This window comes from Lactuca serriola, chromosome 2 (genome assembly GCF_051521515.1).
Source record: "Lactuca serriola cultivar US96UC23 chromosome 2, Lser_US96UC23_V15, whole genome shotgun sequence".
NCBI lineage: Eukaryota > Viridiplantae > Streptophyta > Magnoliopsida > Asterales > Asteraceae > Lactuca > Lactuca serriola.
In genome coordinates, this window is record NC_136409.1 from 38540395 (window position 1) to 38551123 (window position 10729).

The 10729-nt window shown below is 31.1% G+C and overlaps 1 protein-coding gene across 1 annotated transcript; it reads right to left on the reverse strand.

The window, feature by feature from the left end:
* Window positions 1-6028: 6028 nt before the first annotated feature.
* DPB2 (DNA polymerase epsilon subunit B2) lies at window positions 6029-10227 on the reverse strand. The gene is made up of 13 exons (XM_079023907.1): window positions 9956-10227; window positions 9539-9713; window positions 9261-9414; window positions 9018-9150; window positions 8778-8854; window positions 8539-8643; window positions 8319-8399; window positions 8068-8198; window positions 7051-7145; window positions 6873-6972; window positions 6632-6746; window positions 6439-6549; window positions 6029-6361 (listed from the first exon to the last, which is right to left on the reverse strand). Exons 1-13 carry the CDS (start codon window positions 10116-10118, stop codon window positions 6215-6217), a joined length of 1587 nt encoding a protein of 528 aa, XP_078880033.1. The 5' UTR covers window positions 10119-10227; the 3' UTR covers window positions 6029-6214.
* Between the last annotated feature and the right edge of the window lie 502 nt (window positions 10228-10729).

The following is a 10729-nucleotide window of genomic DNA, read 5'->3' on the forward strand; positions in this document are numbered from 1 at the left end:
AGTTGAGAATAATAAAAGATTTTTTTGAATTAAATCAAAACAAAATACTCACTAATGTGAAACACTATTTGTTGGTTCCATTTCACTATTTATTTGAACGCGTATTTTATTTTATTGAGCCTAGAGCATCCATCGTCATAATAGAAACTAGATAAGAAACCCCGCTTCGCGGGGTTAGATTTGCCACTAATGTCAAAGAAAACCGATGGGATCCTCAATATATGGTTGGTGATTCGATGGCGATTGATCATATTGGTATCGAAGTGTAAGTATGTTGCTATCATGGGTAAGAAATAAAGTTACAAAAATTGAATTTGAATCAATTGTGTAAGAATTAAAAGTCTAATCCTAAGTTACAAAAGCTATAGTACACTTGGTGATCCTGAAATGACCAGTTCACCCCTATTTCCCTTCCTGTCATCATCACCTCTTATCCTAATTACAGAAGGCATCATCTACACATATAATAACTCATATAAAACAATCAATAGCCAAATATTTTATGAGAATTTCAATTTGCATTCGGTCATGTACATGTATCCCTTATACCCCTTACACATTAAACAAATTAATTTTGCAACATATGGCATCTAAGTGCTCATTTAATCTCAAAAAAGTAATTTCATGTCATAATTTTTGTGTCACCTCAACATATTATGTCAAATTGTTGAATTATCTGTTAAGCCATAAGACCCCTTAAAACTATAACTTGTAGTAACCAAGCTTCTTAACCACCATGGGTATTTAGAGGAATAAGAAATTATTAAGTTAGTCTTAACTCTTAAGGATGGTATGTCATCTCGTGTTAACTACCAAAACACATCAAAATGTTATCCTCGTGTAGTTGCATAAAAGCAATAAATGATGTATTAGTAGTGTGGTTCCATGAGTGCAATATCAGAAGCAACCAATTAAAATCATTGTTAACCTAAAACTCTAACCTGGTAATCATTCTATTGAACATAAATAACATACCCACCATCATTAGCTCTTATTCTCCCCATTCAAGTCCCCATTTATCATAATTTATGTTTAGTCTTATATGGAAAATGATAACAAAAAATTTGTGCATGGATGTTAAAACTTAAAACTCACACTATTTCTCATAGAACACGTTCTTGCTACCAGATTGACATCTAAGTGTTTCAAATATGCATATAAGATGAAAAAAAATCAAAAGACTGTCATTTTGGTGTTGGTCGTGCGTCCTTTCACGATACCCCATCAATAATTTTTTGGATTGTATGCATCTCAATTTAAAAAATCGTTTTTTTATAAAAAAAAAATTAATTTTTTATTTATCTGTTAAGAAATAATCAGAGTATATAACAAAAAAGAAAGAGAAAACCTACCTTCCATTTTTTGGAAAATACAATGTCATAGTTTAGTAGTCTTCTCAAAATACAGTGGGGTAATATATGCATGTATCTTCAATGGTGAAGATAAATTAGACCAATAAAAAGATGGACAGTAGTTATTACCTTTTGTTTTTTTTTTGGTCTTTTTTGGTTATATAATTTGAGTATTTCTAACCGCCAAGCAATCACAAACTGGGTTCTATGAGCAGAGTCTAGAATTTGATGTCTGATAGAACACCCGAATCAAAAGAAAGGGAAAGATCCAATATTTTAATGAAATCAGAAAAACTCGAATCATAAAGAAGCGCAAAGATTCAATTCAATCTTACTACGAAAGTAGAAAAAACCCAAATAAAAAGAAAGGAAAAGACTCAATCTTTTTTATAAAACTATGCATGAAAGATGACAAATTTATATAAAATTAATCTTTACCTGATAAAAAGATAATGTAGGAGGAACCTCCCAAGTTGTTTCTCAAAGAAGCTATAGAATTATGTAGATATAAACTAAAGCCATACATCATAGCAGGTTCTTGTCCGCAGAGACTGCAGTTTAAAAATGATCAAATTTACATGAAATGTTGGAATAATTCATTTTAAAAGTTCGGAAAACCATATTGAGAAGTGAAACGATTGTTTCGTGTTCATATGTATATATATTAGATACTTTTATAAATATTCTTATACATACTTTTTATGACACAGGTGAGGTTTCTTTCTTGGTTTCTTTTAGAAAGACATAAAGCCAAATTGGAATTGTTGAACATATTTCATGAAAAACGTTCGTTTAATTTAGAAACTTATAAACCAAGAAGAACATGAGGTTTGAGTTTTTCAACTGCAAACCATCATAAATTTGTCATTCCTATTTGTAAAGCAAAAATGTTGAATTTCACCAAAGTAATACCAGGGGCAAGATGGTCAAAAGTTGAACCGGATAGGAGAAACCCATCTATTGAAAAAGAAATTAGTATTTATGTGAAGGAATGACCATTTCACCCTTATGTTTAGAGTAAATGACCGTTTTACCCTTATGTTAAAAGTTGTTCCTTTGTAGCTTAAACTAACAGTCACCCCATTTGCTAAAACATGACATTAAATGTGTACTGAGTTTTTTTGTACTACCAAAATTTTTTTTCTATAATATATAAACAATTTAGTTTTTTTACGTAAATCTCAACCTAAAGTTGTTGTCATGCGTATTGGTTTTAGGGGAATCAAGATATAACAAAGGCATTTTATTGGTTGATATGCAAGAAAGGCACTTGGTTCTATATGATGGAACATAATGAATGAGATTCGACAACATATTTATGCATTGATTTAATATGAATATCATTGAGCAACCACCATCACAAATAAAAAAAAATTTACCTGGGAAATTTATGTTCTCCAACAGCACCAACATAATCATCACAACTGAAACCCAGTATAATTTTTGAATAATTGCTCACTATCATTTGAAGCATACAGAGAAATTACATAATTCACGAAAAATCCTAATAAAATATAATCAAGTAATGAATGAGGTAAAGTAAAGTGGAATGAGTACCTTAATTGGCTTAGGCATTTCAGCGAACACCTTATGGGCGTGCATGTCATAGGGTTTAATTTTATAATAAGTTTTGATCGAGAACCTGCAACTTTGAGCAACCAAATCAACTTCCAAATAAAACAGACATACGTTCTTAAAGTATGTGAAATACTCAGAAAACGATGTAAGAAAATCATACCTACAAGTGATTAATTCAGTTCGCTTGCTTTGGAAGCAATAGAAGGCATAGGTGTAAGTGTTGTCTGGGGACCTTATCACGTCTGAACTATCATCAACAGATAGAGAGGAACCCCTATGAAGATGGTCCTTAATGGTGTTCTTTATAGCTGAAGATTCGATCAAGGAACAGAAGAGAAGAAACAGAAGGAATGAACCAAATTAAAGAATATATGAAAATAAATTTCCAACAAACAATTACCTGAGAAGAACTCTCTCAGCAATGGCACGATAATCTACTCTTTCACAGTGTCTTCCATAAGTGGTATAAAATCGGCGTATATAAACCCAAAAAAGTGATCAATCGACATAATAGAAGTCCAAACGACAGGGATCGCTCCGATCGAACCGTAAAGGCCGCACCTAACCACAAAAATTGAAACTTGAAGAAGCAAGGTCAGTCTGCAGGTGGACCTACAGCTAAGAGTGTTAACATGACGAAGGTGGCCGAATTTTCAAAAAAATATTAAATTTATGAATAGAAGTGAAAAGAGTAAACTCCTTACCTAGTTAGAAGTTGTTAATTGAAGTGCTGCTAGACGGTGATGATGATTGAGAGCAAAGGAACATCGAATGGTGGAGTTTACATAAGAAGACGATGTAGGTGGAAGATATCGATTTGCGTCGGTGGCATCTAAGGTTCAATTGCTTCGATGTTGGCCGACGACAGCCAATAACATCGCCTGAAAATGCATGTCGCCTCCTATCTGAGCCTTCACCTGCCACCGACGACCTCCGATTTCAACTGGTGAACCGATTTCGTTTCTCACGGCTCGGATTGTTTTCATCAGGAGTATACGAAGGAAACTGTATAGAAGGATCCAACTACCTGAGAAGTATGGACTCGGATCTGTTTCCCACTGAACCCTAATCGAATAGAAAAACCCATCCGGATCGATATATTGTCTCTGCCCGTCGACTTGTTACAAAAGAAAGAGAAAAAAAATTTAGATGAGGAGCGGTGGAAGGAAGAAAGAGAATAGAACGTTTGGATAAGACGGTGGAAGGAAGAAACCGGAAGCACTGATCAATGTATGCGTATAGAGATAAGGTGAAGAGGCATTAAACATATCAGAATTTGATTGGGTAAAAAAACGGTGAGGCAAAGCAGAAGCAAGCACGTGTACACACAGCAGACATTCACAAAACTAATCCAAACATTTAAAAAATAATAAATGAATAAAAATAAAAAATAAAAAATTACAGGGGCAAACTGTATTTCCTAAAAAGAAATGGGTGAATTATTCCAAAATTGCTGGAACATTACTGCAACAAAAGGTATAGTTAAAGGACCATTTTTGTTTTCCCCTTAGCATAAATCCCAAACTGCAACAAAGGAAATACTTAAAGGACCATTTTTGTCATCCCTTAGCCACTTTGTTGTAGTTAAGGGTGGATAATTTTAATATATAGTATAATTTTTTTGGAACTCTTTCAAATAAAAAACTTTTATATGTTTGATATATTAGTTGAAAAGCTACTTATTAGTTGAAAAGCTAATTGTTAAATAAAAAATTAATAGATAGCTGAAAAGTTAGCCGATAAAAAATAACGTTTGAAAAAAAATGACGTTTGATCATGTTGGTAATATACCAAACAAGTTAAGCACTTCGAACAAAACGATTAACGATTTCGGTAACACTCGCGGAATAAAAAATATTGAAAAATTGCAAACGAAATTGAACACAATATTTAACGTGGTTCGGTCTAATCTGACATGCATCCACGAGCGAACGAGAGAGATGGGATTTTATTAACACCAAAGAAAATTACAATCATATAAGGCTAAAAATTGCACTTGTAATCTGATCGCTCACTGTAAGGTATCATTCGTATTTTAACTGTCGAAAATAAAATACAACCTCACTGTTTCTTTTATGTGTATATATAGTCGTTGTGTTGTGCTCTATGCTATTTCTACTTACAACACACATATATTTATATATATGTTGTGAGCCGTAACAATAATTCACTCTAATGTGAAAGTGAATACCCACCATTTGACATTTGTTAATTGTCTGTCAAAGGAAGAAAATAGCCTCCTCGAAAATATGTATAACTTGAAATAATTCCTATGCATTTAATGTTGTTTTTTTTTCAGCCCGAAACAAACAAATTTCTTTTTTCACATGAGAGTCAGTGACGTTTACCCAGCAATTCAATTCAATTCAATTGTTAATTGCCAAGTTACATTTATGGCCCTTTAGCTCTTAGAAATTTGTCAATATGTTCATGACTTCATAAATCTTAACAAATCAAACAAGCTGAAATATATAAAATGATATTTAAAAAAATGTTTTTATAATTAACTAAGGGTATTATTTGGAAAAAAAAATTAAAAAACTTTAAAAAAACTAATCTATGTAGCTTTTTAAAAACTAGCTTATAAGCTATTTTTTGGTTTGTCAACCATGATAATTTAAAAAGCTTGAAAAATAAATTAGTTTATCAACTAGTTGTGACGCGTCAAACACAGCCTAAGATTTTAAAAAGTTATAAACTTTTTCAAAACCAAGTTTTTTCAATGAACATGTTAATTAACAAGGCTTATGTATGGAATTTTCTAAAAAATGGTAATATCATATTCATCAAGCTATATATTTGTTAAATTAAGTATATTATTACTTTTTGATTATTATATATTTCAACATATATTTTTTATGTATATTAATAAATAATTATACAAATATTAATATATTATTAAATGATTATTAATTTTAAATATTAAGACACAAGTCTTTATCATCTTGTTCCACTTTTTGAGTATGAAAACTTACCTTATTGACATCTGTTTTATAATCTAATGTACATCAACCACAATACAAACCATCATGTTATGTTATTTAAAATAATGTCAAGCATTATAAAACCCAAAAAAAGATAAAGATTTAACAAGTGAATAATATTTGAACAAAAAGCAAGCCTAAAAAAACGTATTTGTCAACTCAAACAAAATTCTCATATCAACTTGCAAACAAGAGAAACTACCCGATCTAATTATGTAAAAAATCAAAATAAATACTTAATTCTTTTCTCTAAACTTCAAACTTTAACAAAACAATAATTGCACAATTATTATTGTGTTCTCAAGTGTCTAGAGCCGATAATTCAACTTCTTGATTGCAAGGTCGATATACCACAAAAGTGCTATCATTTGCAAAAGAACCCGGATTAAAGCAAGTAATACCCGTGTACTTGAACGCCTTTTGTTCACTACTATCACCCAATACAATCTGTTAAAAAGATTTTATAAGTAATAAAAAAATATAAATTAAGCTGTATAAGTTATTTATAATAAAAAGAGGTTTACAGTATGTGGAGTTGGATAGAGATGAAGACAGTGATCATAATTCCAAATAATCGGTTGAACACTTAACGGAAGAGGGCATAGATGACTTTGATGTGTTATTGTAGCCACAAGCTGTATTTAAAAATAAAAATAACATTTTTTTAAAATAAAATATACATAATCAATAATAAGTAATAAGTAATAAGTAACTCACATGCTCAAAATGTTCACTTGTTTCTTCTGTTGAAGAAGGAATCAGACAATTCCTTCTCATTCTGTAGAGTAAATCTTGCCTGAAAAATACTATTTCCTGTGTGTAAAACTTGATTCTGATTTTAAAAAAGAAGTCAGAATGTTAGTGCTTTGATAATTGCCATGATTGCATTAATGAAAAGAAACAAGTTTTTTTGATTGGAATGGAATGAATGATTCCATTCCTTCCCCCAATTACATACCTGCATGGATTGCTTGCAAATATGGCATTTGGCACGTGCTTTTGAAGCTCTACAGTTATGTATTTGGGTAATGCACACTTTGGTAGAACACTTGAAGGACCTATAACAACAAATAAAATAAAAAATTAATATTCACAAAATGATAATAAAAAAAAATTAAAAAATCAATGAAACTTACCTGCATCTTCAGGTCCAGGAATGAAAAGGAATCTACTCTGCTCTTTCAACCTCGGATGCTTTGCAATCATTTCCCCAAGCTTACCAAAACTTGATCTGAAGGGTAAAATTGTCTTATTTTTCTTAATGCAAAAAATAGCAATCTACTTTTGTTGATTTGTTTATTATAGCATCCTACTTTCATTTTTTCATACTACAACAATGTCCTTGTATTTTTTCCATTTTTCCTAATCTTGCCCTTTTAGTCATTTTATTCCAAAAAAAAAAATTGAAAATGTGAGGGGTTTTTTTGAGAAAAACTAAAAAAGTTGAGGATTTATTTGGGGGAAATTGTCAAAAAGGTCCCAATATTTTCGGAAAAGTTAAGATTAAGTCCCAAAAAAAAATTTAACAAAAAAGTCCCGATTATTTGATTTTAGATGATAATATGTCATTTCCTGTTGAAGGAGAAAAAAAAAGATCTTTTTGTTAATTTGAGCCAAAATGAAATAATCGGGACTTTTATGCTCAAAAAAAAATTTTGGGGCTTAACCGTAACTTTTTCGAAAATATTGGGACTTTTCTGACAATTTCCCTTTATTTGGAAGCATTTAGAAGGTTGAGGGTTTTTTTCAGAAAAAATGAAAAAAATACAAGATCTTCTCATGCAAATAATAAATTTGAGGTTTAATCCGGAAAAAAACACTACATAAGGTTTTTTATGAGATTAACCCAAAAAAAAATATAAGGTCTTTTCAGGAAAAAGATAAAGTTCAGGTTTAATCCAAAAAAAAAACACACAAAATACAAGGTCTTTTATGAGATTAACCCTCAACCAAATTACAAAGCAATTTTTAATGCTATAAGTACAAGGCCTTAAAGTTATAAAAAAAAAAATAGAAGTAGAATGTTGTAATAGAAAAAAAAAAATGAAAGCTTGATGCTATGATCACATATATAAGAAACTAAGAACGTATGTTTGCTATCTTTTGCATTTAGCCTTTTTTCTTAATTGAATATAATTTATAGGAAATCTGACCTGATACTTGAGAAAGAACTGTATGAAAGGTTAAATGGATGTGAACAAAAATTTCCCATTAACACAAAAAGAGAAGGAACCACTTCAACTTCTTCATAACCATCTAGAACAATCTCTAGCTTTGCCATGGTCTTCTCTAATAAAAAACATTTTTTTAAAAAAAAAAAGATATTAGGAAATGAATACACAAAACTCTTTTCTCCAATTTTATAACACAAAGTGGTTTTTAAACAACTAATACAAACTTATACCTCCTCATGATCCAACCAAATGTCAGAAAGTATGACAAACATTTCATTAACTGCCCTCGATTCCATTTCTGCAAGTCTAATCTGGAGAAAAGAAATCAAGGAAACTTCCAAAATACAAAATCCTAGAAGTTGAGTGTAATATTAAGCAAACATGAGTGACATGTATTAGATTATAGTTACTTGAAGTGAATTAAACCAATTAAAGGCCTAAAAAGGATACAGTGTCTTCTTTTGCAAGGGTCCCACCACCAAAATAATCAAGTCCTGTGAATAAAGAAGTTGACTTCTCTCTATCTTCTAATGGTGGAAAACCAAATGTTTGAACCTACATAACAATCAAGAATATAAAATGAGTCAATGAAAACTATGGATTAATTACAAACATATGATTTAAAGTTTGATGTTAGTGAACAAGTTTGAAAAGGTTTATTGAAAGGGTATAAATATAACAAGACTTACTTGAAAAGTACCATCTAAAAGCATTTCACCTTGAGCTAAAACTATGGTGTTCTCTGAAAAATACCCTGTTGTTATTTTGTACATATTGTTAAGGAAAAACCATTTCATGTATGTGTGAGTTTATGGATTACCAATCTTTAAATAACTCTCATCATAACTTAATTTTCTTTCAAGCAATCAATTATCCACTGTAAGTCTGTAACATAACAATTAAGAAAAGAAATCAAGTGATTAAGGATATTGCATTAGAAAGATTGATTTCAACAGCTCCTGTAAGGTCTTCTAAGTAGAAATGGCCATCTTCCAATTGAGATATGACACCCATTACCCAACATACTCCAGTTCGTCCAACCAGAGATTGAATTTTAGATATCTACAAGGAACAAATACCAAAAATAATGTCAAAAGAGTTTCATATTTGCTAAAAATGAAGTGTTGATAGAGAGAGAGAGAGAATGAGAGAGAGAGAGAGAGAGAGAGAACCTCACAGCTACCGAATTCGGATAATTCACTATCAAATGAAGAACTAGAAAACTGTGGAATTCGAGAAAGCCTCTGAGACAACAAAAGAAATCTATCTCTATACAACCAAGCTTTTGAAGGAGCATCACCATGAATCGGAAGTCTCCCTGTATGTCTACATGAAATGAAAGATGTATAAATGACAACATTTGATTTCAGTATAAGATTCATCTTAAGATGAACAATGATGACTGAAAGAATATGACTGAAGCACTACAGACACGAAGCAAAAGGCTTACTCGCAAAAAATCTTTTTGATAGGATCATAACGGAATTTTGGAATCAGGAAGGCGTCAATTACACTGAAAGAAGAACTCGTATTTGTACCAAGAGTATCATCAGTTGCAGATGCAGCTTCACAAAGCAGACTTACAACACGCTGTATAGGCTCTTTATCCAGAATTGAAGACTTCACTGTTTCAGGAACAGTTTATTAAAAGAAGAAAAATTAATATATAAATCCATCCAAAAAAAGAAGTGGAATTTTGATGTATGTAATGTCAAGTAAAAGTTTTTAGATGCAAATTTGAAAAGCACCGATTTGAAATCCAAATTCAAACATGGTAGAAAGTTGCGAAAACCCTAAAAGTAAAAACACATGAAAAATTTCAAATTCGAGATCGAAGACATATAGTGAAAGGGGTTATGAAAACTACATGATTGATGTTGAAGCTCATCAAGAAGGAGCTCAAGGGCTTCATCTTCAGCGTCTTCATAGTTGCTTAAGAAAGAAAGGATCTCAGTTAGGGCTTCTACTTTGAGAGTATAACCCCTCATCTTGCATTTCCTCTGTACTTTGTTTCTCAACGTTCCACTCATTTTGTTTCTCAGATCTTTCGTTCTTCTTCCTCCCTTTCTTCAATCTGTCTGGATTCGATGAGAACCAAGAGAGAAGATAACTTTTGCGGCTCCTCAAAATGGCGGGAAAACTGCCACCAAAGTTTATATATATTTGATGGGAAATTGGCATAAATAATTAAATACCGTTCGTTTTTTTAGATTGTTACATAATTTTACCGCCTCTTAACCCATTTTTTTACCGCTTTAAATAATTATATATTTTATTCCTCACTAAAAATGTCTTTCAAACAACTTCCTAAATAGCCCTAATTATTCCAATACGGAATAATGATTTACAAAGGAAATATATTATTCGATTTGAAATATTTGGTTATTGAGTTTTTTTCGTCCACGTTTACATCTTCAACTTGTAAAATTGTACACCTTCAGTTATTATGACCGGCTATTCCAGGTTGGCCGGTAAAATGACTTAATAAAGTAATATATTTTTCATTTTATACACATTTAGTCTTTAATATTTTTATACACATTTAGTCCTTAATTTTTTATTTAATTATTTTTTTTGCAAAATAAGTCGTTTTTGTTTTTATACTCATTCAGTACTTATAAATGATTTCTTTAGGTTTTCT

Coding starts and splice junctions, on each gene's coding strand:
- DPB2 (XM_079023907.1), bottom strand. CDS start 10,118: ATGAGTGGAACGTTGAGAAACAAAGTACAGAGGAAATGCAAGATGAGG. Junction 9,151..9,260: donor CCGAATTCGGTAGCTGTGAG/GTTCTCTCTCTC, acceptor TGTTCCTTGTAG/ATATCTAAAATTCAATCTCT. Junction 7,146..8,067: donor AGTTCTTTCTCAAGTATCAG/GTCAGATTTCCT, acceptor TTTACCCTTCAG/ATCAAGTTTTGGTAAGCTTG.